Source organism: Stigmatopora nigra, chromosome 1 (assembly GCF_051989575.1).
Source record: "Stigmatopora nigra isolate UIUO_SnigA chromosome 1, RoL_Snig_1.1, whole genome shotgun sequence".
NCBI lineage: Eukaryota > Metazoa > Chordata > Actinopteri > Syngnathiformes > Syngnathidae > Stigmatopora > Stigmatopora nigra.
Genome location: NC_135508.1, coordinates 21,556,576 through 21,582,297, shown reverse-complemented (window position 1 = coordinate 21,582,297; position 25,722 = coordinate 21,556,576). Strand labels below are relative to the sequence as shown.

The 25,722-nt window shown below is 39.7% G+C and overlaps 1 protein-coding gene across 2 annotated transcripts in view; it reads left to right on the top strand.

Moving 5' to 3' along the window:
- Window positions 1–20,947, top strand: part of LOC144197398 (interleukin-1 receptor accessory protein-like 1) — a 46,274-nt gene extending 25,327 nt beyond the window's left edge. For both annotated transcript variants that reach the window (XM_077718016.1, XM_077718015.1), the window contains exons 4-12: window positions 817–1,003; window positions 1,824–1,977; window positions 6,855–6,929; window positions 15,156–15,288; window positions 16,454–16,599; window positions 16,828–16,974; window positions 17,076–17,246; window positions 18,629–18,673; window positions 19,441–20,947. In XM_077718016.1, coding sequence (XP_077574142.1) covers window positions 817–1,003; window positions 1,824–1,977; window positions 6,855–6,929; window positions 15,156–15,288; window positions 16,454–16,599; window positions 16,828–16,974; window positions 17,076–17,246; window positions 18,629–18,673; window positions 19,441–20,177 — 1,795 coding nt within the window. In that variant the 3' untranslated portion in view covers window positions 20,178–20,947. The remainder of the gene's footprint in view (window positions 1–816; window positions 1,004–1,823; window positions 1,978–6,854; window positions 6,930–15,155; window positions 15,289–16,453; window positions 16,600–16,827; window positions 16,975–17,075; window positions 17,247–18,628; window positions 18,674–19,440) is intronic.
- The last annotated feature ends 4,775 nt before the right edge of the window (window positions 20,948–25,722 follow it).

Genomic DNA, 25,722 nt, shown 5'->3' with positions numbered 1-25,722 from the left:
TTTTTCAAAGATTATTTCACTTTTTTTCCTGACAATCTGTTCACCACACACAGCCCCACTATAGCCAAGTTGTACCTATTAAATATTCAGTAAAAACACATTTTCAAACGTAAAAAATCAAAAAGATATCTTTCAACGATCCCGAATCCCAATCCCACTGCAAAAACAAACCGGGTAGGTTAGCATTATGAATATTCAGTCACACCAGCATGGCACGTGGCCCGTATGTGCAAAGAATCTCCTCCAGATGGGCGCCATTTGTATTCACAGGCGTGGATCGCCGCTAATCTCGCAAGGAAACGACAGTCAAAACGGGCTGTCCACAACAATCCGTCATTCCGCTCTCGCCGTGGCCTGCCAATTAATCCCGTTTTACCCGAGGCCTGTCAAGATTAGCGCGTTAGTTTTGATAGCATCAACGATCAAATTTGTTGACAATTCATTTAAAACCGTGCGTCAACATCTCACCTGAGATGTGAATGAAATACCGCCTGCCTGTCTTTTAGTATGCACATTTGCAGTTTATTCAAAGTACTTGGAGTCCTCCAATTACCGTATTTTCTTGCATTTACCCCATATTTGGCGCTCAAATAAATGATGACTGAATCGAGGGTACGGCTTATATGCGCACAAATTAGATTTGACCTGCACGAAAAGCCACAACAATCCTACGATACGATATCAAAATAGAGAATCTATGAATGAAATTCAAGAAAAAATGTGGCCCGAGGGCCAATGGTGGCCCACTGGACAATGTTGTATGGCCCCCATTTGGCATTGGTGTTGCTCATTACGTTGAATTTCTTAATATTTCAGAAACTCCACCTACTGCATGAAGGTGTCCATGTCCCTCACGGTGGCAGAGAATGACACAGATCTCTGTTACAACTCCAAGATGAGGTTCTTCGAGAAGGCTGAGCTGAGCAAGAGCAAGGACATTACTTGTACGGGAATAGAAGACTACATTCAGCCAGAAGTTGAGCCCCAGATCGTCTGGTACAAGGTACAATTTAGGCTTTCGTCTGGACAGGGGTGTCCTCGAAACGGGTTTGTGTTCCAAATTCGGATCACGAGTGGGCGGAAAAGGGAGATAGTGTCCGTCTACTCTACAACAAAGATATAGAAAAAACGGGTGTCATCACTTTTTGGCCCTTTTTCAAAGTGTGAAATGGATTACATTAAACTCTTACTTTAGTTTTAACATTCAGCCTATAGGCACGTTGAAAGAGTTATTATAAAGCAAAACGTTTGAAAATCTGTCAAATGTTTTAAAATCTTTTTAATATATTTTTAGCGATGACATTTTATAAATTTAGTTATGTTTTCTAATTTCAAGAGTTCCGCCCCGAGTGGTTAGTACTTTCGCCTTAAGGTTTTTTGTCATTCATTTTCTATTACCTCTATCATCACAAGGGTCGTGGGGGGTTCCGGACTCCATCCCAGCCACCTATGGGCAGCAGATGGGAGTCACCCTGAATCGGTTGCCAGCCAATCGCAGGGCACAATGAAACGGACAACCAATCGGGCCTAGGGGCAATTTAGTGTACAATTAGCCTAACATGCTTTTTGGCTGACATTGACAACCATTAGCGTCTCATTCATTTGAAGTGGGAGGGTTGGTAGCAAACGAGTGTTTTTGTCCAACATTTTTTGTTATTTTTGTCAGAGAGGACAGCTTGTGGACCAACTCCAACTGATTGAAATTGCAATGAACGAACGGGTTTATCGTCAAACATCGTTAGAAATGAATTGGATGAGTTTGTAGTTAAGGGTAAATTTGGATCAGGTCTATTTTTCAAAATGTCTTTGCTCTTCAAACCTAGGAGTGCGCACCTAAGCAATGGAGAGAGACCATCGGGAGAAAGGGGGAGACCCTCTCTATCCAGGAAGTACGGGAAGATGACGTCGGGAATTACACCTGCGAATTACAGTTTGGGAACTTTGTGGTGCGAAGGACCACCGAACTCTCTGTTACGGGTAAGGACAAATTTCAAGTTCTTTGCCAATTTTCTCTGCAATATCGCCATCAAACAATATTTCTTTACTACCTTCAACTCCTGAATATATTTTATGGAATACACAAGTACAGATCATAGATTCCCCCCCAAAAATCTAAAGAATTAAATTGAAAAATACAGCAAAACAAATCTTACCTCTTAAAATGATATGAAAAGATACAATCAAACATATGTGAATTGAGAAAATTGTAAAAATAAGTACTGATCATTTTTAAATCTTTTGTTTGGTTCAATTTAGGATTTGATTGGTTGGTTTAAATTTGTTCATTCGCTGACAATTGTTTTTATGGCGTCGTAGATAATTGGCGGCCATCTTGGGTAGGGCAACCGTTGGTTATGTTTACAGTTATGTTTGACTTTGACTGTCGGCAACGTCTGTTATCCTGGGACTCTCTGTATTGTATCTGCTTTTAAAACGTTCATAAACTAAAAGGTAATGCAAGATATGAAACATTCAGCGTTTGCATATTTTTCTGTTCACTTTATGAATGCTTTTCAAATTAAAACCTCTTTGTGCCACAGAAGCCGATTCGAGAGGAATGGAAAGTTTAACTAAACGGTGAAAGTGTTACTTTTAAAATGGCTGGATGATGGTTTGCTTAGATGTGACCTTTCAATCATCCAGAATAAGTCGATACACATTTTATCATCAACCTCCCACTGATGATTCCAATCAATCTTACTTTCTTCCATCGGCAGCTTGCGGGCCGTCTCAAAACAGCACCGTGGGACAAAAGGTTAGATTCTATTTAAAATAATGAAGGTCAATACAAACGCAATGGAATTTCTCTTCGGCTGCCGAAAAGTGACCCTTTTCAAATGGAATTCTCAATGGGATTTTTATGTAAAGTTCCCAGTTTGATTATGTATTTGTGTTGAGAAATAGAATTTGGATTTCAAAAAGTCATTTTTTTTCTAAATTAGGTCTTGAAAAGGAGGGGGTCGTCTAATATTCGGGCCAATTCGTTATATATTGTATTTTGTCAACAGATGGGATTGGATCGATTTCTCTGTACATCTATATTTTCCAGTTATCAGTCGATTAGCAAAGTGCGCTAACATTTGCTCCTCTGGCACGGCATACATCTGGGCTACATAATTAAGATGAGGTGTAATATAATTAATGCCTTGCCTTGGCTAATTAGCACTCACTCGGGGAAGTACTTTTCAGGTCGGGAGGATTGGTGCTAAATGAGCGCTAATGTAAGTCTACAATAGCTGTAATTATCGATTGCATTGTTTTTGAGCGATGTAACAAACTGACAGGTATCGTTAACAATTGGCAGGCAATGAGTTAAATATTATGAAGAAAACATACTTAGCTCGAGTGTTATTTGGGTCTGTAGCTATGTATTTCTGTTTTATTCATATTTATTTTACTCATCTATGCATTTTCAACAGTGTTTTTTCACCTATATATATTTTTTAAATCCATTAATAATGAAAGCACTAATATATTTTTTTTTTCTTGGAAAAAAGGTAGGGTAAACATGTATCTACAAAGTATTTTAGCATGAAAAAAGGTGCCCTATTGTTGTCATTTGTAATATTGTTGGTGTACACTAAATGTGGCTGCTCCACACATGGTGCAATTTTGCTCTTTCGCACAAAACCTTTAATAATTCTGATTACATAATGGATTTATGTATCAGATCCTCAAGGCTTATTCCGTTGTCGGGGAACAACACAGATCAGCAAACTTTCTTCTTTCATCTTTGCGCTGCACTGCGATATCGGTGAATGTCACTTTCCCGTACTTCCTGCTCAAGACCAAAATCCACCAAGAAATTGGCCGCAATATGTCATTCCGTGATTTAAGTTTTCTCACGCGACCCTTGTGAGGATAAGCAGGACGGAAAAGGATGAGAGGCTATCTTGAGCTAATCATTGCTGTGTTTTTTTTTTAAGTGGAGATTCTCTCCTGGCAGTAAAATGACTTCTCTTATTCCGCCTACTCTCGGCACGCTAAATGATTTCCCTGCTCCAACAGTGAAAATGTGTCTTTTAAGTCCGTTATTTCCATATTTTCCACACGCAAAACCACACGCGATACAATCTTTTAATTAAGATTTTACAAGTCGCTTCCTCCAGCTCTGAAGATGATCTTGTTTAGTGTTAGCTTCCCAAGGACAGCTTCTATCTGTGCTCAGTTTGCTCCATCTCGCTCATCTTGCAGTCTACTTTTGATTTTTCCTATGCTGCGGGGTACAAACAGGACACCGTGCAACTCTCTCAAGTTGTAAACTTACTTGCTGCAGATACAAATGATTTTAGTCATTTTCTTATTCCGTCAGTTAGCTCGTTGGATTAACGGAATAGTCGGAGAGCAAAGGTAGATTGCAGAATCATTTTAGACGTAAATCAAAGTGTGTAGGCTTGCATTTGCATTTCATTTGATCATTAGCGTTAACATTGCACTTCAAAAGAGCCTTAACAGACAACACAAGACAAAATAATAGACTACTGATGACTGATTTTTTTTTTTTTTTTACTAACTTTTTACTTACTTTATAGATTTGTTTGCCAATACGGAATTGCCCTATTTAGCTCATTGAATTACTCAATTTAATCAATTAATTGTTGCAGCACTAATGATTTCTACTTGTCTTATGGTCATTTTTGCGTGTGTTTAATTAAACTTGTATGGAAAAATCTCAGCGAAATCATGATCTTGCTAATTAAATCCAACTCTGACCCACTTGCAATTTCGTATTCTGACTCGTCACACCAAAACAACAACGAGTCTCGACTACCGTTTTCCACAAACTCATACATACGCCCTCTACTGGACTCCCCGACTTTGACGATATCATCGATGTAGACTAACATAAAAAAAATTGGTATTGTACTACAGTTAAAAGCCTAGTGATTGGGTGGTTAGCACATTGGCCTCACAGTGCAGAGATTGCTAGTTCAATTCCAGGTTCGGTCTTCCCTGTGTGGAGTTCGTCTGTTCTATCCGGGATTGTGTGGGTTTTCTCTAGGTATTCTGGTTTCTTCCCACATTCCAAAAACATGCATGCTAGCAGACATTAACCCTATGTATTAATAGTTGTTTTATGTCTCCTTGTGCCCTGCAATGATTCAGCTAGCTGTCGATTGTCCCCAATCTAGCGCTCATCGTTAGCTGGGATAGTTTGTGGGACTTTTGTAAGGATAATCGGTTTGTAAAAGGGATGAATTTCAATAGTTCTGAATCTGCAAGTCTTAAAGCCTAAAATCCCGTTCCGCAAACAAAACCGCTTGTTGACGTATTAATCATCCTACACAGATCTAACGAGCGCCATGTGAAGAGGAACGGTACACTGTGTACCGTACATCTCGAAGTGGATTTCCCCTCCACCTCCAGTGTGGCAGCTCGCTTCACAAAGCAGCTTTATTTTCTCCGCTGTAACTCTGCCACACTCGCACGTAGCAAAGCACCCTCCCGCTCTCCATCTGCAGAAGTGCTCTTTAATGAAGTGTGAACAGCGCACCGCCAGTGCCCTTCCCCTACTCCCTCCCCCTCGCTTTTCATCTTCCGTCGCGTCACCCCAGGGAGCCGTCGGAAAAGACGGACGGAGGCCCACACTCCCGGCTTAAGACGGGAACGGGAGGGGGGGGGGGGGGGGGGGGGGACACCAAACGTCAAAACTGTCACCACCCTGGAGATCGATATATATATTTTTTTTTTACAAGTGGTTACTGTGTCAACCTCGTGGTTCTGAGATCCAGCATTCATTTCCTGATTTGGACCTCCTCAGACGTGAGTGGTTTTTCTCCGGGTGCTGAGGTTTCCTCCCACATCCCTCAAAATAGCTCATTTTATGCTAAATTGTCCCTAGATATTAGTGTGATTGGTTATTTGTCTCTTTGTACCCTGCGCCTGATGCCCATACTTGGCCGAGGTAGGCTACGGCACCCCCCGCAAGCCTCGTGGAGATAAGCGGGAGAGAAAATGAATGAATATCTCCGTAGATGGTCGGACCGGACGGATTTTTGCTAGGTTCCTGTCGCTTCTTTTCAATTTTTGGTGAGCAATGTGTGGTAAATGTTTGGGTCATTCCAGAATTGAAGGATATTTAAATAAAGGCCATGAAATAGTATAGCAAGTGACTTTGAAATGATAGCAGAGCATATTTTGGACACAAATCCCTTCCCTAAAAGTGACAGAAAATGCTTAACGCTTTAAAGGTTCTTTGAAATATGAAAGCAAGTGACTTTAAAAAATGATAGCAGACATTACTTTGGACATAAATCCTTCCCCAGAAATGTGGCAGAAAAGTCGCAACCCTTTGAAGGTGTTATGAAATAAAACAGCAGGTGTCCTTAAAATGATAGCAGAGCATATTTTGGATACAAATCCAACTAAAAAATGGTTCATTATGAAAATAAATCCTAATTAGCCTTCCATTGTCAGATGAATGAAGAACAATTCTTTCAACATAGAATTTGCTGCAGATTTCTGCTACTAACATGCAATCCTTAGCCATGCTATTCTTATGTTGCCATTCTGTCAACATGTCAATCAAAATGCAAAGTGATGATAATTTTGATTTGCCATGTTGCTCACATATAAGACGCACCCTCAAAATGGCCTTAAAATGGTTGAATTGTACAATTTCTCGCATATAAGCCGCCCCCGATTCACAATATTCACTTCCATATTTATGGTTTTAATAGGGAGTACAAATTTTACTTTAAAGGGAAAATCTTCACACCACATTATTAAGATCAATATCATTGTAATGTGTTCATTTGGCCAGCCGTTTGACAAACAACCTTGACTGTTCCTTCATTTTCCATGTGTGGTCACCCTTTGTAAACCGAGTGGTCTCTCCTCTGTATTTCCCACAGCTCCTTTGACAGACAAGCCACCCAAAATCCTCTCACCACCCGAGAGTCAGACCACCGTCACTGAGATGACGCTAGGTAAGCAAACACATTGCATACCTCCAATGCAATTTGTACCAAAATTATGAAAATCCCTCGCAAAAAAACTAAAATCAAGGTTTTATTTTCAGCATTTTACATGTTTTTTTTTCCTTAATAGATTAGATAACTTTATTCATCCCATATTCGGGAAATTTCACTGTCACAGTAGCAAGAGGGTGAGAATACAGACACAGAAAAATACATTTTAGACATAACAAATATATATATTTTGTTTACATTTGGCAGTTCTGGTACCGACACCCTCGCCAAATTTTTGTTCTTAGATGAGCCAATCCGAATGGCATCCATCTGAAGTAGGGAGAAGTACATTTGGTTCTACTTTCTTATTTACTCAAAATATCAAATTTACTCTTATTTATGAGCGAGCTTGATGACATTTTTGAAAGCGCCTTCCAACGCCATTTTCCTCTCGGGAGTTCTTGGGAAAAATTCCAACTCGGTGCTTTTTCGGGGGAACAAAGCGAGCTATCGCAAGAGAGAAAATAGGTCACGGTGGGTTTTTTTTGGGTACGTTTCTGCCTCGCAGGGGGAAGTCAAGCGCTTGGAAAACAGCCGCTCGCAACCCTTGTTGTCAAATGTGCTTTGTGAATGAATGGAATTGAATTGGGATTGTTTTGATTTGATTTCAGAAAGCATGTGAGGAGACGGTTTTGCTTTTGATCATCTCGGATTGTTGGGGAAATGTAGAACTTTTTTCTATTTTTTCCTCTCCAAAGAAACGATCGTTTATTTCCATTGGAAACATTGAACATTTTCCAAATGTAATTTCTCCGATAATTTTATCCGTTTCGTGTTGTCAGAATTTGAAAGAATGTATAGAATATAGTCAAAATCTTGGCCCAGGTTATTTTTATGCACAGAAGAAAATACGTTGGCTGAGATTTTGAAGAAAAAAAAATTCAGATTTTCTTCCATATTTCTGACCTCAATCTCAAAATACTCACATCTGACATTATTTTGAGAATTCTAAATGTACTAGCAGACACTAAAGTCAGAATCCTCTTGATTTGTTATGTTAGTATCCTTATTTTTAAGTTCTTTAAACCAGTCGTTGTTTGACTTTGACTGTTGACGACGTAAGGTCTTGGTCTTTACTGATGACTACCTCACTTTTTTTTCCCGATGTTAAGCTAGGTTACCATGGAAACTGTTATCCTTTTAGCTGAAACTAGAAACCTAGCTTCCTCCTTTGCAGCCACAAGAGCGAGTGAAAAATAAATTAACGTTAACTGTTGAATTTATTTTCTCGGTCCGCACTCAGACGTCAATTCAGTGGTTAAAAATAAAGAAATAAAAACAGACTCACTGGCAGCCCAGTACGATTTCCATGACCTTTCCTCACCGTTCGATCGATATCGAGATGATGATGATGATGCCATCGTCTTCAGACGTCCTCCCTACTTAGTTTTGATTTGATGATACCGTCTTTATGATCTCGGATGGATCGAAGCGCCGTTTTTTGTTGTTGTTTTTTCCCTCCTACGCAGTTTGTTATTGATCTGTTAAAACAAGGGAACAATCGGCGTCTTGATAAATAGCGCGTGTTAAAGTTTTTGGACGTCAGTCGAAATTATAGACCCTTAGTTGCGTCCTATGTGAGTAAATATGTGGCACGTTGGATTTGTGGGTTTTTAACCGCTTAATATGGGGAATTGCAATCATTAATAAGGGGAGTAATTGACCGAGGTTGGTATTCATGCATTTCTGGGTCACTTCCTGTCAATTCGAGGACATCGAAACACACTTCTTGAGTGTTTTGTGCATTATTGGAGAAAGCGCCCTTGAGACAATTTCTTGCTCCCCAAATGTTGGCTATCGTAAATGTCGATTTTTAATCCATTTCACAGTGAAAGTTCCCAAAGAAGAAGCCCCGAGGTCAGAAAAACAACAGAAGGCAGATAAAGAAGTTCAGCCTGGGGCTGTTGGCAAAACATCTTTGCTTTCATGCAGCCAGTGGCACTTGTTTTTGGGTCACTTCCTTCACATTTTGGGTCATTCGGGAGTCACTTCCTATACATTTTGGGTCATATTCGTTTCATTTGAGTGGACTTATGGATCACTTCTGGTTAAAGGTTTGCTTCCTATGGTTTTGGGGTCATTTCTAGGTCACTTCCTGTTGATTTCAGGTCACTTTGTATTGATTTTGGCTCTTTTGGAGGATTTTGGGATATATTGGAAATATTTATTGACTACACCAAAACATGGCAAACCAATACAGTAATACCTTGAGGTACATATTTAATGCGTTCCGGGACCAAGCTCGTATGTCAATTTACTCGTATCTCAAATCATTTTTTTCCCAGAGAAATGAACAAAATACAAATTAATACGTCCCCCCCTCTAAAAAAAACACCAAAAACAGCATATTACAATGGAAAAACATCTTTTAATATCGTGTTTAATAACGATTGTCAACATACGCCTTTTCTTCTCACTACCTTTCATTGCAGCGGCTTGCTTTGGACCCATTGTTTTCCCCCTTAATACTGCAGTGATTAATGCAACAAAAAAAGCATGGAAAAAATGCAACCTGTACTCCCTGTGATTGTAGATATCATTATCATACTCTCGTACCAGGCTGTCTTGTCTGCTTGTATCTCAAGGCAAATATTTGCTCGGAATTTTCCTCGTATCTCAAATTGGTCAATATTTGGGGTGCTCGTATGTCAAGGTATTTCTGCAAATTGAAGCCATTTTGTGTGCGATGCAAATGACACCCACACACGTGAGCCTTTTCTGTTCTTCACTTGCCAACGGAGAATGTGGGCGGAATCCTGACCTTTCACCGTACACTCCTCCCACACGCCTGCACACATGTACTTTGATGCGCGACCCCCCCCCCCCTCCAAACACAAAAGTAGACCACCTGCAGTGTGAGTGACCGCCACGATATCGCTGCTTCGTCGTTGCAGAATCGGAGGACACTTTACGTCCCGGCCATATTCAGCCCAAGCAACCAAACTCAAAACAGCTCCACCTGCACTACCACTTGTTTGTCCGCCAGATGGCGGCAATAGCCCATTCTACCCGGGCCGCAAGCCGTCCACTTTGTAGTACAATTTAGACTTCTACGTGTGTGGATCGCAGATTACTTTCTCTTTTTTACAAGAAAATAATAGTTTTTAAATGAAAAAAAATCTTATTCTATCATTTTTTTTAATTTACAAGCATTAAAATCAGAATATTTACCGTTTGGCATTGTATTTTTATTGCAATTAAGAAATAGAAGATTTTTATCAAAATAAACTCAATTAAAGTTAAGATAATACATTTCCTTTTTACAGAAACGCATTGCATGTGATTTTTTGATAGGGGAGCGACGTTACGATTTGACAGATGGGCGAAAAGCACTTGGGCTTCGTCGCCAAGCGTCCCCTTGTTCGGAGGTCTCATTTCCCAGAAGATGTCCACGTAATGAGACCCCGTGGCTTCGCACATCTTCCGTGAAATTGCTCTCCGGCTCATGGGTTCTCGTCGGGCCCCCCCTAACATTTGGTACCGAGACCCAGATTTTGTCCAAAGAGGAAGTCATGGGACTCCATTACCATCCGTCTGCTGGGGACCAGGTGTGAAGAGACAAAGTCACATTAATGGGTTCCCCTTGAACAACTTTGCATTACAAAAGAATCACAGAAGCGTCAAATAGTGCAAGGAAATGTTTTCATAGCTGCTGATTTTCGGGTGACTTGTTGATGACCAATGTTGAGGCATCTGTTGATTTGGATTGGATTGGATTGGATAACTTTATTCATCCCGTAATCGGGAAATTTCTTTGTTGCAATAGGAAGAGGGTGAGGATGCAGGAATTTCCAGGGTTTCGTGTAGCTTTGAGGTAATTCCTGGTTACTTTGGTGCTATTGCAGCTCACTTCCTGGTCATTTTTGTCAAATCCAGGTTCAATCGGAAACAAATCTGTTCATTTTATAGTATTAACAGGTCTTCGTGGTTACTTTGGGGAAATTCCTGGCCGCTTCTTGTTAATATTTAGGCTATTTCTGGGTTATTTGCTGCTAATGTTAAGTTATCTGTTCATTTTGTAGTATTTCCGGGACTTTGTGTAGTTTTTAGTTCATTTCCTGGTTATTGTCGGGCAATTGCAGCTCACTTACTGGTTACATTTGGGCAAATTCAGTTTCTGGGTCACTTACTGCTAATATTAAGGTATATGTTCACTTTATAGTATTACCAGTTCTTCGTGTAGTTTTTAGGTCACTTCCTGGTTATTTCTGGGCAATTCCAGGCCACTTCTTGTTCATTTTTGGGTCGCTCTCCTCTGTAAATAACCTTGCTGCTGAGTGAATTGGTTTCAGAAAATGAATTTAGTAAAGCAGGAGAGATTTTTTTTTCTTCTTGCACCCACCACTCCCTCACAAATCCAGTCATTTGTTCCAGTGCCATTAGTCCGAGGGCGTTTTATAATGTGACTTGATTTATTTAAAGCACGTGGAGAGGGAGGACGATTGCCTTAGATTGCTTAACCTTGCTTGGGTCTTTCATTTTCATCCGTTCCGGATTAGCTCTTGCTTTCCTAATGGCTACACCTAATAATGGATATGACAGGAAGAGGGACGATAGGACAGATGAAGATACGACAGGGCAAATTTTATGATTTCTTTTTTCCTCCTGAATTCAGAAAGACTTTAATTCTTTTGTTGTAGTTTTTTGACGGGCCCAAGATTATCAATCTTTGTCTTTCCTTGATTTAAAATAAATAAATAATATAATTTATTTATTTATTTTATTTTTTTAATTTATTTTTCATTGTTAGTTTTTTTAAAGTTTATTTTTAATCTGGACAGAAACCTACCAAAACGGATCGGTCTCTCTGGATTGCCTTGGTCAACTTCATTTCATACTGCGGATTATTAAAAATTATTTCCAGATACCAAGAAGCAATGAGCATTTGAATTGCCTCCTGGGAAATTATTTCCCTCTCAACAAATATTGTTTTAAACGGCTGGCGCTCACAGGGAGTTTCCCTGCCTTTATTGAGCGTGTTGTTGTTTCTTTCGAATTGATTATTTTTGCAATGAGGCAGTTTTCGGACTCTTGTAGGAGTGGTCTGAAAATTTTCCAAATTGCTCTTCTTCAGCTATTGGCCTGATACCTCCCATGTGTAAATATGTGACGAATTTGGACTTGGTTGGTCAGAATTGTTCTGAAAAAGGGTTTACAAAAAAAAGACTGATTACCAAATACTTACAAATTGAATTGGTTCCTGAACTTTTTTGTAACTTGAATATTTTGTAAGTAGAGCAGTACTTTATATATAAATTCCGCAATTCGTTCCAACGGTCCTCAAAAAAACACCAACTCAACCCAATGTGTCCCAATTTTGTATGAAAGATGCGAAAAACAAACAAAAGTTCTGTATATTTCGGTCTATAAGTCGCAGCAGCCAAATAATGCAATATGAAAAATGAAAAAAAAAAGGATTTTAGGTAGGGCAATTTTTATTTGATCAGAAACAAAGAACCACCATACTTAAATACTATGTATGTATGTATTTTTCTCTTCATTGTGTATTCCTTGGCTGCTGCGACCTATTTTGTCCCAATTTTGTATGAACTACTCAGGTGGGACTTATTAAAATACAGGAAATCATCTCAGACTGTCATTTATTTTAAATATCACCCAAAACAATCATGTTGATATTTTCACACTACTTCTATTGTTTACATTTTTGTATTTTTCTGTCTCGTCATTTTGTTGACCAATTAGTTTCACGTTCCCCGTCAAATTGTTTGCATGTTCCGTTTGGTGCTTTCGCTCGGCCTTTATCGGCTCTTTGTCGCCGTAATGTCGCGTTTTCGATTCTTGGCGCGCTGCGCTAAGCCTCATTTTCAGGAGAAAAGGTTCACCGTGAAAGTGCTTATTATTGAATTTGTCTTCGGCGGCGTTCCTGGAGACGCGTTGGATGCTACTTTGCATATCAATAGGAGCTGACAGTGATTCCTTGCTCAGCATTTCGTGTCTTTGGAAGCATTTTAGCCTCGAAAATTTCCATTTCGGGTTAGCCGGCTTCTTTTCAATGGATGACCTCAACTCTTTGATCCTCCAAATGCTGCAGTGGGCTGGCATTTGGACTCTGGGGTTGGCTGGGATGGGCTCCAGCACCCCCTCGACTCTCGTGAGGATGGGCAGAATGGAAAATGAAGATTGGCATGCGAACGTACTCGAAAAGATTTTGAAACGGAAAAAAATCACATCTGAAAGTGCGTTTTTTTTTTGATGCGTCTGCGATAGGAAAACGGCCGTCGGGTTTTCCTTCCAAATCTCGGCGGTAATTCCCCGTGAGCCCTGCCATTAGCGCGCGACAGCTAGCCACCCGCCTCTATTGGCGACACAGCCAGAAGGCCCCACCGTGCTGGGCTTAAATTGGCCATTGTCATTTTCCAGCAAGTACGACTCTAGGGAATCTCCACTGCTCTTTTCTTTTCTTTAGGAACGTTGACCTTATTTCTGCACAGTATAATACTAGTATACAGTACAGTAGTAGTATACAGTAATCCCTCGATTATCGCGGTGATGTAGACCAGACATGGTCACGATAAACGAAGAACCTCGAGGGAAAAAAAATGTATTTGCATTTTTTTTACATAAGTCGTACATAAGAACGTGAGTTCTAGTTGCAAGCGGGGAACGGGGGAGTGGCTTCCGTTTAGGCGTTTCAGCGTGGATTCTCACATTTTTATGAACTTAATAGAAAAATTAATTGACAAAAAACTTCCCCCAGAAAAAAAACGTGATGTAGTGAAGTCGCGATAATCGAGGGATTACTGTCTAGGTATTTAGATTTATGGATACATTTCTATACCTATCCATCCATAAATATGTATTTATATATGTATATAAATGTAACTATCTCTCTCTATATATATATATATGGATATGTATGTGTATATATGTATATATATATTGATCTGAGAAGTGAGATCTTGCGGTGCATTAGCGTACAATTAGCCTAGCATGCATGTTTTTGTGATGCGGGAGGAACTCATTTAAATGTGCTTGTTTATTTTGTATTTTTTTGTCGAACTTTCCCATGGTGCGGTTATTCTTGGGCGCTTGACCTTGCGACTTGACTTTGTGCCATTTGAGCCGGCGGAGCGCCGTCGCAGGTGCGACAACGCGGCAACATGGCGCGCTGTCAAATCACTGTCATGGAAAAGATTCCACTTGCCAGCCTGTCTCATCCACTTCTTTTCTCTCTTTCTTTTGCCTGGTACCACCACGGGGCCCCCCGGTGGACTTTAAAAAATGGCAGCGTGTCAAATTAGCGCGTGGCTCAACTAGAAAACACTAAGATCCGAGGAGTCAAAGTCATTTTTTTCCCCATTTCTTTTGGGTTTTGGGTCGCTTCCCAGACATTTGTGGGCATTTCGGTGTGACATGGGATAGGCTCCAACACCCCCTGCGATCCTAATGAGGATGAAGCGGTTACGAAAATGAGAGATGGGATGAGTTGTACCTCTACTTACAAAATTAATTGGTTCCAGAACTTTTTTGCAATTAGAAAATTCCGTAAGTAGAGATTTACTTTGTATGTAAATTCTCTAATTCGTTCCCCGGTCCTCACACAACTATCAACTAAGCCCTTTAAAATTGATCAAAATGTCCCAATTTTGTATGAAAGATGTGAGGAAACACAAAAATGAGAGAAAATTATAAAGAAATGATTTTTTTAATGTTTTAAAATTAATCAAGCGTGTGAAAATGTGCCCTGTAAGAGAGAATCTTGAAACATGGATAGTGGTTGTTGTGAGGCAGCCAATTGAATTGAATTCAATGCTTTTATTGTTGCAATGTTCTAAAGTGAGAATCAATGCATCTCAGACAATATTTTCAAAAGAAATTAATGGATAAGGAAATGCATTGACTTTTTGGGGGATTTCGTAACTTGGATCTTTTTCGTATCTTGGGTCACTCATTTTCCTATAAAAAAAATTAGTAACCTGAAATTTTTGCACCCAGATGCATGACTGCATCTTTGTCCATCTTGATTATTTTTTTGCTCGGTAGCCCAAAAATAATAAGAGTAATAATATATCTTTAAAGGGACCCACAGAAAATGACTTGATTGGACCACCTATTGCCGTCAACTTGCATTGACCTTTGCATTACGGCTGTTTTATGATGAAATGTCGGACTTTGTGTCCCGGCCTGAAGTTGACCTACTTCCTCTTTCCTGTGGCCCAACAGGAAGTCCACTCAACCTGACGTGCAGAGCCTTCTTTGGCTACGGCGGTGACGTGAGCCCGCTCATTTATTGGATGAAGGCGGAAAAGTTCATCGAGGATCTGGACGAGGAGCGCGTACACGAGTCGGACATTAAGTAAGTACTTTGGCGGAGGAAATCCATTGGGTGGGAAACCCGACCTGTTTCCCGAACCAGAAGTAATGATTGACATTCTTGAAATTGGGATCGGGTCAGATTGGGGCTGAAGATCTTACCTCTAGCCCAAATGCCTTCATTTTCAAGCTCCCTTACATCTGGTAACACGTATCGTATCGCCTGTCTTGGACAAATGCGCTCCAACGAAAAGGTTAAGTGTGACGAGGGCGGGCGGAGGCGCCGGGCGGCCTGACCCGATCAGCCGGCTGACCCTTTGCGGACGTGGTGTCTCTCTTGCCTCCCGGCCGGCGCCTCGTTTCTCGCTAATTAGCACGGAGAATTCAAGGTGGCGTATGAGCTGCCAGGGACGTGACCATGGAAACACTTGCCATGTCAGGTGGCATTATTGGAGACCTTTAAGATTTTTCCCTTCTCAGCCTTTTTCTAAATAAGGGGAAACATTGGATATTGCATTTTTTCCATCTTTCATTTGTCTTTGGATGCAACTTAAAACAATATATACATTTTTTTATTTACATAAAAGTGGAAAATATACTGTTTGTATAGGTTTAGGTCAGGTATACGTTTATGTGTATATATGTATAAAGTATATGTCAGGTTTAAGACCATATACATTCAATAATATCGGAGCAGAGGAAACACACAGCCAGCAGTGATGAGAATTTAACTCACTTCATAAGAAGGAGGAACCCAGAATAGCCATTGCAGAAAGATGTGTCTATCTTCCTGAATGACCGTTTGGAATTCCTGACAACTCCCCAAAGACAAACTGGTTTTATTAACACAGGATCATGTGATAGAGACAAACTTAAGGTGGGAAGAAGTAGACAAAGAAATGGGAGTGTTGTGATAGATGACACCCCCTTAACTAAAAGGTGTCATGATGGAAGTTTCTACTGGGTCATGCAAAATTCTATTCTAGTGACTACATTATATAAACCAAAAGACATAATAATAAGCATAAAATACATTCATACTTCACAGTATATACATATATACACATATAAACGTATACCTACTGGTATATACGTATATAAAACAATGTTTGTTTATTTTTCTAAAACGGGAAAAGCATATATAATTTTATGCATTCATCATTTGAATCTTAGCATCAATTTTTTGTTTGATTTTTTTTGGACTCCAGGACAATTCGAGAGCACTTTGGAGAGCAGGAGGTCTCCATTTCACTTAGTGTGGATTCCCTGGAGGAGAGCGACCTGGGAAACTACACTTGCTACGTGGAAAACGGCAACGGTCGTCGACAGGCCAACATCCAGATTGTCAAAAAAGGTACAAAGCTGCCAAAATCAACCATAAATGAGACTGATAGGGCACTGAGTCCACTTTGGTGGAAATTTTAGGCTTTTAAGAATGCCCATTGTGAGTAAATATGTACCACGTTGCATTTGTTTTTTTTAACCGCTTAATAAGGGGAATTGCAATCATTAAGAAAGGGAGCAATTGTCTGAGGTTAACCGGTCGGTATTGAATTTGATTGTCTGCATTTTGCCCTCTCAGCCGAGCTCATGTACACGGTGGAGCTGGCCGGTGGCCTGGGCGCCATCTTGATGTTACTCATCTGCCTGGTCACGCTCTACAAATGCTACAGGATCGAGCTCATGCTCTTCTACAGAAACCACTTTGGCGGCGAGGATTTGGACGGAGGTAAGATTGCTTTCTAGTGGAAAAGTCGTCACGTCAAAAGAAACATTGACTTGAAAAATTAGACCTTGAATGAATTTATATTGTCAAAAATGATCCCGCAGAGCACAAGGACTACGACGCCTACCTGTCCTACATCAAAGTGGACCCCGACCAGTGGAGCCAGGAGAGCGGCGAGGAGGAGCGCTTCGCCCTGGAGATCCTGCCCGACGTGCTGGAGAAGCATTATGGGTATAAACTCTTCATTCCCGACAGGGACTTGATCCCCACAGGAAGTAAGCGCTCTCTCTGTCACATTTTCCCGGGATTGCCGTCCTCTCGCCATTCCAGCCCATTTGTGTCCGACTGGGAGGAGATGGATGGAGACCATGGAATTGTTCATTATTCAATGAATCACAAGGGCTTAATATGAGCTTTAATTCTATCACGATAACTATCATTTGCAGTAATCCCTCGAATATCGCGGCTTCAACTTTTGCAGTCTCACTAAATCCGGGGATTTTTTTGTTGTTGATAATCCACGCTGAAACTCGCAAGCGGAAGCCACTCCCCTGGCCTCCGCTTGCTATTAAGACTAGGACATTTTTTCTTTATTATTATTTTTTAATAGGGGTGACCCTACTTTGCGGTTTTTCGTTTATCGTGCCCATGTCTGGTCCACATTAACCGCCATAATCGAGGGATTATTGTATTGCTATCGTTTCACGATTTCGCCTTACAATTACGGATTAATGTCTTAACCCCGGGGCTCCACCGTAGTAGAGTTCCTTTTAATTACAACAACAACAAAAAACAAGGCAAAGAAATGTACCTGAAATTTTTATTAGAATTTTAGCATGAATCATTCTGGCCACTTACCTACGCCACCTTGCTGTTGACAAAAGCAAGACATTAGCTTGGCGATGGCAGTAGCACGAAGAAGCCCAATTCTCTCATGGTCTGGATCCAGTTGTTCCCCACTGCATGCCGCGTGCTATGTGCATGTAAGTCATCAAGAACGTACCCACCTTCGCCATTTCCCGCTTTTCCCCGACAATTTTTATGGCGCCCCAAAATGGCTTGAGTGGCATTCAATGGCAACGAGGTTGACGACCAACAATCGTGAGTAGGGTCACCAACGTGCCAACTTAAAGTGCGATGTGTAGTCTGAAAAATACAATTTATCAATATTCGCATCGCTTAAACGCAAAAAAACCCCAAACTAAATTCTCCGATTTAGCCAGCGACCTGTATACTTTTGCAACAATTGTTTAAGTTTCCCTTCTCTTATTGTGAAATTAACCCTCCCCCATATATTGGAAACCCTTTAGCTTCAATTTGGAAGATATTGCTTTAGTACATCTCCAAAACAACAGCCAAACTTACTCCGGTATAGCTTTCCTGCGTAGCAACAGTATCGAAGTGGGGGCGGGGCCTTTGGGAAAGGTAAATTGCAGCCGGTTAGTCAAAGAATTGCCATAAAAAATGATTAAAAGTTGACCATTTTAGCACGGTTAGAGTATTTGCCACTCCTTTCTTGTTCTGTGATGCTCCTCCCATATCCAAACTTGAACCAATGCGTGCAGTTGGTGTCAAAGGTCATCCTTACATTGTCATTTTTGTGTTGACTGCAAAGTGACTGCTGGTCACCGTTTCAATGTTGAATATTTATGTTCAGGTTTCAGCACTGATCATTACCAGGATGACACCAGACTACTTAGAGGTACTTTTTTTTTCCCCACTTGTCCACACAAGACGATCAAAACTGGGTTACTACATTTTGTCAGCTGTTATCACTGCGCAATGCGCTCGTAACATAACATAAACAAATTTCAATGAACTCGGATTGCATGGCAAACACCCTCGAAAATAAGTTTAATCCAACCTCAGACAAGACTCAACTCAAATGTTGTTTTAAATTTTGATACCTTTCTTCTCTCGGCTCTATTTGCCCCGCCTATCCAGGGTTGTTTGCTTTTGTATTCGCTTGAAAATTGTCAACTAGAAGTAGTATATACTCCTCTCGTATTGTCGATCGCTCCGCCATTCGCACTGACTACCAGGGAAAAAAAATTGAAAAAAATGCATCCCTCCGCCCAGTGCTCACAGAGACATTACACGAGGGAGTTGCGGGGATAGAGACAGTGGCCATGATGTTCTTTTGAGCAGCATCTAGCGTTCACTGTATGCTCGTATATCAAAATTTGTCACGTATCTCAAGATAAATATTTGCCCGAAATTTTACCCGTATCTCAAATTGCTCGTATGTCGAGGCACTCATATGTCGAGGTATTGGAAACAGTCACTTGCCTACAAAGGGTTTTATAACCTGAAAACTGTATGTAGAAGCAATTGAAAGTAGAGGGGCCACTGTAAACCTATATAAGCACCGAACACCCCATTTTAGACGTTCAAACCATAGCTATACTAGCTATATGCTTGATGCTCACCGAGACTGACGTAGTCGTTGGCTTGCTCGTGTGTTTGCAGCTTACATCGAGGACGTGGCCCGCTGCGTGGACCAGAGCAAACGCCTGATCATCGTTTTGACGCCTAGCTACGTGCTGCGGCGGGGGTGGAGCATCTTTGAACTGGAGACGCGTCTGCGCAACATGTTGGTCACGGGCGAGATCAAGGTCATCCTCATCGAGTGTGCCGAGCTGCGCGGCGTCATCAACTACCAGGAGGTGGAGGCCCTCAAACACATCATCAAAACCCTGACGGTCATCAAGTGGCGCGGCGTGGCCAGCAACGAGCCCGACTCCCATTTCTGGAAGCGCCTCCTCTTCGAGATGCCCTTCAAACGCACGGAGACCCTGGACGTCCGTCGCCTGCGGGCGCTGGACGCCAGCGAGCGGGGACCCTTCGGCGAGCTCCGGGCGGCGTCGGCCATGTCGGTGGCGGCCTCCGCCGCCGTGGCCGCCGCCCGCCCGGACCTACGGCGCGATTCCTACCGCAGCAGGCAGAAACAGTACTACCCTGTTTACGGCTACGAGACGGCGCCGCGGGGATGCCCAACGCCGCATCCGCCGCCGCCTTCGTCGGCGCACCTGTCGGTGAGCGGAAGCCAGCACACGTACTGCAACATCCCCATGACGCTACTGAACGGACAGCGGGCACCGTCCAAGAAATCGCCGCGGCAGCAGAGTTTGGAGGAGGCCCACGGCAACAGCGCCATGTTGCCGCTTCTGCCCAGAGAAACCAGTATTTCCAGTGTCATCTGGTGACGCGCACACACACTCACACACGTACACAAAAACACTCACGCAGGAGACAGGGTCGGATTGCTTTGCGATGGGCGCTTCATTTGTTTTACTCTTATTCAACTGGCAGTAAATGTACAAAAAAATTGAGATGTCCTCTTTCAATTTGGATCAATAGCAGCGAAGATCACATTTCGCCAATTTATATGTATGAAATAATGATTTTATATATATATATATATTTTTTTTTTCACTTGACATGATCGTGAAAAACTTCAAATCTACTCTGAAAAAACTAAAACTAAAATGAATTTAAAAAAAATAAAATTTATATAATTTTTTACATTTTTTATTTTATTTTAGGTGTATTTTTTGAAGGTAGAAAAAAATTATATCTATATATATATTTTTTTTTTATTTCATTTTAGGTGTATTTTTTCAGGGTAGAATTGAAAACCTATCTCGGTTTTTCGCGATCATGTAAGGTTAAATTTGGAAAAACTAATGTAAAATAGGAGTTTATTTCAGGTAATTTAAATTTGTGAGCAATAGCAGTGAAGGATCACACTGGGCCAATTAAAACAATACGAAGTTTTTTTTCTTCTTCTGACAACTGTTTATAGCAGTCTATGGAGGGTAGAATCCGTTTTTCTTGATTATGTCAAGTTAAATTTGGAAAAACAAAAACTATTTAATTGTCTATTTTTTAAGTCCTGACAGCTGTTTCACACGATCATGTCAATTTGACAAAAAAAAAAAAACAATAAAAAAGATTTTATTTAGGTCTTAATTATTTATTGATTTTTTTAAAATCTGACAGCTGTTCATAGATAATTTTGGGGGTTTTCTCGGTCTTAGAGTTAAATTTTAAAAAACAGGTATTTTATTTTAGGTGTGACAGATAATTATAATCAAATTAGGAGTGTGGAATCCAGTTTTTCTTGATCATGCCAAAATTAAATGTAGAAAAGTAGACGTATTTTAGGTTCACGACAAATCCAAAAATTAAATTGTATTGGAACAAAGCTAGTTTCAAAGCTGACATAATATAGAGATGAACTGAATCGGTTTTGGATTGTGTACCCAAAAATGAGTCGTCACATCGAAAATCCTAAAAACTTTGTCCCCGGTGTTATGTTTCATTGCCGTAACGAGCTAGCCTATGCAAATAACCCATCAAATTCCATTCCGATAACATTTCAAATGCGTTTCTTTGTAAATCCGTCCGATCAGACCTGCTGTAGCTAACAAGCTAAGATAGCTTTAACAATGCAGGTTCAATATTCCACTCCTACTCAGTCAGGTGGCCTGTTGGTTGTCAATTTGTATCCTGAAATAGTTTTTAACAATTTACAAATACTGATTTGTTATAATCTTCACCTTTGCTAACGCTAACAAACGTACCACTCTTAATGAATTAACGTCAAAACGTGTGTTAGCAGAGGAAGCTAATTTGACGTGTTGGACAGTCAATGAACAGACACTCAACCGTTAAACGGATTGGAGGTCTACTAGCGACCTTTCGCCACCGGGGGATGGCTAAACGTCACGCGAGTGGACGCGGATGGTCCTAAAACCTTGTCATTTCATTGCCAATTGAACTGGAATGAACAAATGATTGGAAAATGTTGACATCCGACGCCAGTGAATAACGCTGGCCGCTTAAACAGGGTCATGTAAATAGTCTTTATAGTTATTATTTGTAGCAGTCCTTTCGTCTTTTGAACTTTTGTTGCGCCTGTCCGGTGGCTTCTTTCGATGGCGCTCGTTCCAATGGCCGTGAAGGAAAAGGACATCAACTCAGGAGTTCCGAACCCCAAAAATGGAAGTACCCGGGAAATACGGGGATGAGCTGAGGGCTTACGTGGCCGTTTCCTCTGGGATGACGCGCCTTTGTTGACATTTAACCATTCAGATGTTGTATTATTTTACAAAATAATCTATTTTTCTAAGTGGACTTTTTGGGATAAGGAGGGAAATTCAAAATATATCTCAAAACCCCTTTGGCGGTTTTCCCATTTCCACCCAAACTCATTGGCGGCCAGGTCCGCTCACAGAACGTGTTGTGGTATTTAGCAAAAGATTTATATTTTGAACAAAACTATTGAATTATTTTTTAAAAATGGGCCAGATTCACAAACAATTCTTGATCAGAGACATCTTATGAATTTTTTTTTAATCATTAACCACCATAGCAAGTGATATTTCAATACCATTGGAGGTGAGAGGCGTCCAATTCCCAATTCAATATGACTAAGGGGTTTTACCATTTTTGAGGACATAGGCCTGGAAGATAAATTGAGTTTATGATTAAATTTTGTTTTTTTTTCTTGCGGATGATTGGAAAAAAATATATATATATACATTTTTTTTATTATTATTTTTAAGTCTAGCAATCTGTTAAGAGAGCTGTTACGCAAGAAAAACTTTGTTTTTTTGGGAAATGTATTACATTGAGTTTGGTGGCTTACAGCACAAGTAGGAGGCGAGAAGAGTATATATTATACATATATATATATTTTTTCACGCTATATAGAAATGATTTGTTTTTGTTTTTTTAGAAAAAATTAAAGAGCTGTCTAAGACAGCAATGTTGGCCTGAATTAATCCAAAAATTTGAAATAATGATTCCAAATGTATTTACAATAGGTGATGTATTTTATTTTATTTACCATAAATTGAAAAAAATCTATTTAAAATTTTTTCGCCAATAGTAGTTTTGTGCTGATACAGACAGATTTCAGAGCTAATTTCTGGTTCACATTAAGTTCATTTTAATGTTTTATTTTTATCCTGTAATATTATAACGTATGACTCGATTTACAACTATAACTTCAATCTCTTAATATTAATTATGGTAATTTTTTAATCTCCTAATCTCCCTTAATTATTTTTGTAGTCCTACTTAGTCTGCAGTCCAGTTTTTTTAAATTATTATTTATTTTAGGGCTACGTTCAGTTAATTTTCGGCGCAAAAAAATTCAGATACTTTTTACATTTTTATTTTTTTAACTGTAAACAATAGAACATGTAAATAAATAAACATGTCCCTTTGGGGTGAAATTTCAAATCAATCTGAATACCTAAAAAGCAAAAAAAATAAATTAAAATGTTAAAATGACAAATAAACAAGAAAAACTTATATTCATCCACAATTATGGATTCATACGCTGGCCGGGGAAGCCAAAATAATATGTTAAACAATACAAAAAAAATCAAAAATTACTTTTGCAACAAAAGCCTAACCAAAACAATTAAATAAATCATTGACATTTTGTGGCCGATTGTAGTTTGTACATTCAGGTCAAATACGATATTTTATCCTTCTACTATAAGAAGTAGGCCTAAAGTATGATGGAAAAGTGCCACTTATAGTCCGGAAAATACGACATGCGCATTAAATGTGTATAAATGAGGAGACGGCGGAGGAGAGTATTTTTTGTTTTCTTTTGTTTCACGCGACCAGGGCTAAGCCATCGTTCCCTGCCGCCATTTTGCCTGCAGGGCAGATGTCAATCATAAGAGTGCAAACATTCGGGCTTTGGCCTCCCAACTCAGGACCGAATGTGTGTTTTTTGTGAGTGTGTGTGTATGTGTGTGCTTGTGTGAGAAAGTATTTCTTTTTCAGGTAAACCTAGTGAAATCCGTAAGATTTAACCCAGTTTAACCACCAGAAATGTTTTTTTTGTGTGATTTATGATAACATGAGGTTGCGAGTGTGTAAAGTTAAGTAAAAAGATGAAGACAATCGAGCCATAAAAATCACTTTGCAAATCTGTCATTCGAGAGGATTCTAAAATTATGGGGCGCCATTTGAATTAAAAAGACGGCAACATTTTTCTCATGTTTTGCGTCAAATGCTTTCAAATATGGTGTGAAATTGTTAAAGTCACTTTTTTGGGGGTACATTTACAACATTATTTAGTAAAGTCAATATTTATTTTCATAAAGTGCCGAATCTAAATTGTACATTGACATGTTGAATCTAAATCTTAATATTAAATGTTAAAGCCTTATTCTAATGCTAAATTTCATTACAATATTTGTCTAATGTGGAAATTTGAAAAAAATAAAACATCAGTTGTTAGAAAGTGAATAAAACCTAATAAACGCGGCAAAAAGCTTGTATTTTGTTACTTCCGATCGCCGGTTCTGGTCTTTATATATTAGCACATTAGCTAAATATATGGTTAAGAGATTTACTATTTAAATTTCCGATCGATATTTAGATTGAATATATAAAATTGGGATTTAGAAAATGTCATATTTTTACTACAAATGGTGGCCCATACTGGAAAAGTCCACTTGTTGCAAATGGATCCCAACTTTTTATTTTATTATTATTATTTTTTTGTATAATGGTAAATTTAATAGTTGTGATGAAAATGAGTGAAGAATATATAGCACAGATGAATGGCAGGCACTTTAACTACTGCGGATATTTTCTATCATGTACATGAAACGAAACAATGCTATAATAAAACACGTTTGAAGTCGTGTTTGTATGAGAATTTTTCTGCCGTTGACGGCGTTGTACGTCGAATGACCATGTACAGTCATTTTCTTTAAAAAAAAAAAAGACCATGTATACCACAACATAAAAAATAAGACCATGTATAACAAGGCTTTTTAAAAATTAGACCAAGTGTATACAAATGCCTTTTTAAATAAAAGACCATGTACGGTAAGGCTTTTTTAAAAATAAATAAAGACCATAAATAATAAGTTTTACCTCATTAAAAACGTCTACCATTGCCAAATTTCTTAAATCCGCCTCTAAATACACATACCAGCAATCCAAATACTGAGCAAACAATTGTCAGTTCAACATTGCTATCTTGTGGACACCTGGTAGAAGTACACCTATTGTGACGCGATCTGTTTGTCCATCTGTGCTCCCTAAGACTGACTGGCGATAAATGAGTTTAGGCTTTGGCAACCAAGGTGCTTGGACGTTTGGTCGCTGGTCTTTTGGTCGCCGTTAGGGTTAGGGTTGTCAAATGTACTTAGATATTAAACTCTAACCCTAACGGCGACCAAAAGACGGGCGAAAAAACGTGGACCAAAAGAAGCGGCGATCACAAAACGAATAAAAAAGCCTTACTCTACTATGTCGTTTTTTGAATTAAAAAGCTCTACTATAAAAAAAAAATGACATAGTATAGTAGGGCTTTTTCTTCAAAAAATGACATAGTATAGTAAAGCTTTTTAATTCAAAAAACAACATAGTATAGTAAGGCTTTTTTGTTTCTATATATTTGCAGTCAAACAATTGAAATGCTGACAAAGTGCAGCCAATTGGTGGCGCAGAGGTTTGTTCACCGGATTCTCGTCTGGGAGACCTGGGTTCAAATCCCGGCTGTGACATATTTTCCCTTAATTGTTTCTGTGGACTTGTACTCACGACACTCAAATGATTACAAAGTATAGTGTAGCCACTTGGTTGGCGCAGAGGTTAGTTCACTGGACTCCTGTCTGGGAGACCTGGGTTTGATTCCCGCTGTCGTTTGGTTGAAAATAATTGGAAAGAAGAATTGGTAAATGGAATAAGAAGAGGAAAAAAAAGAAA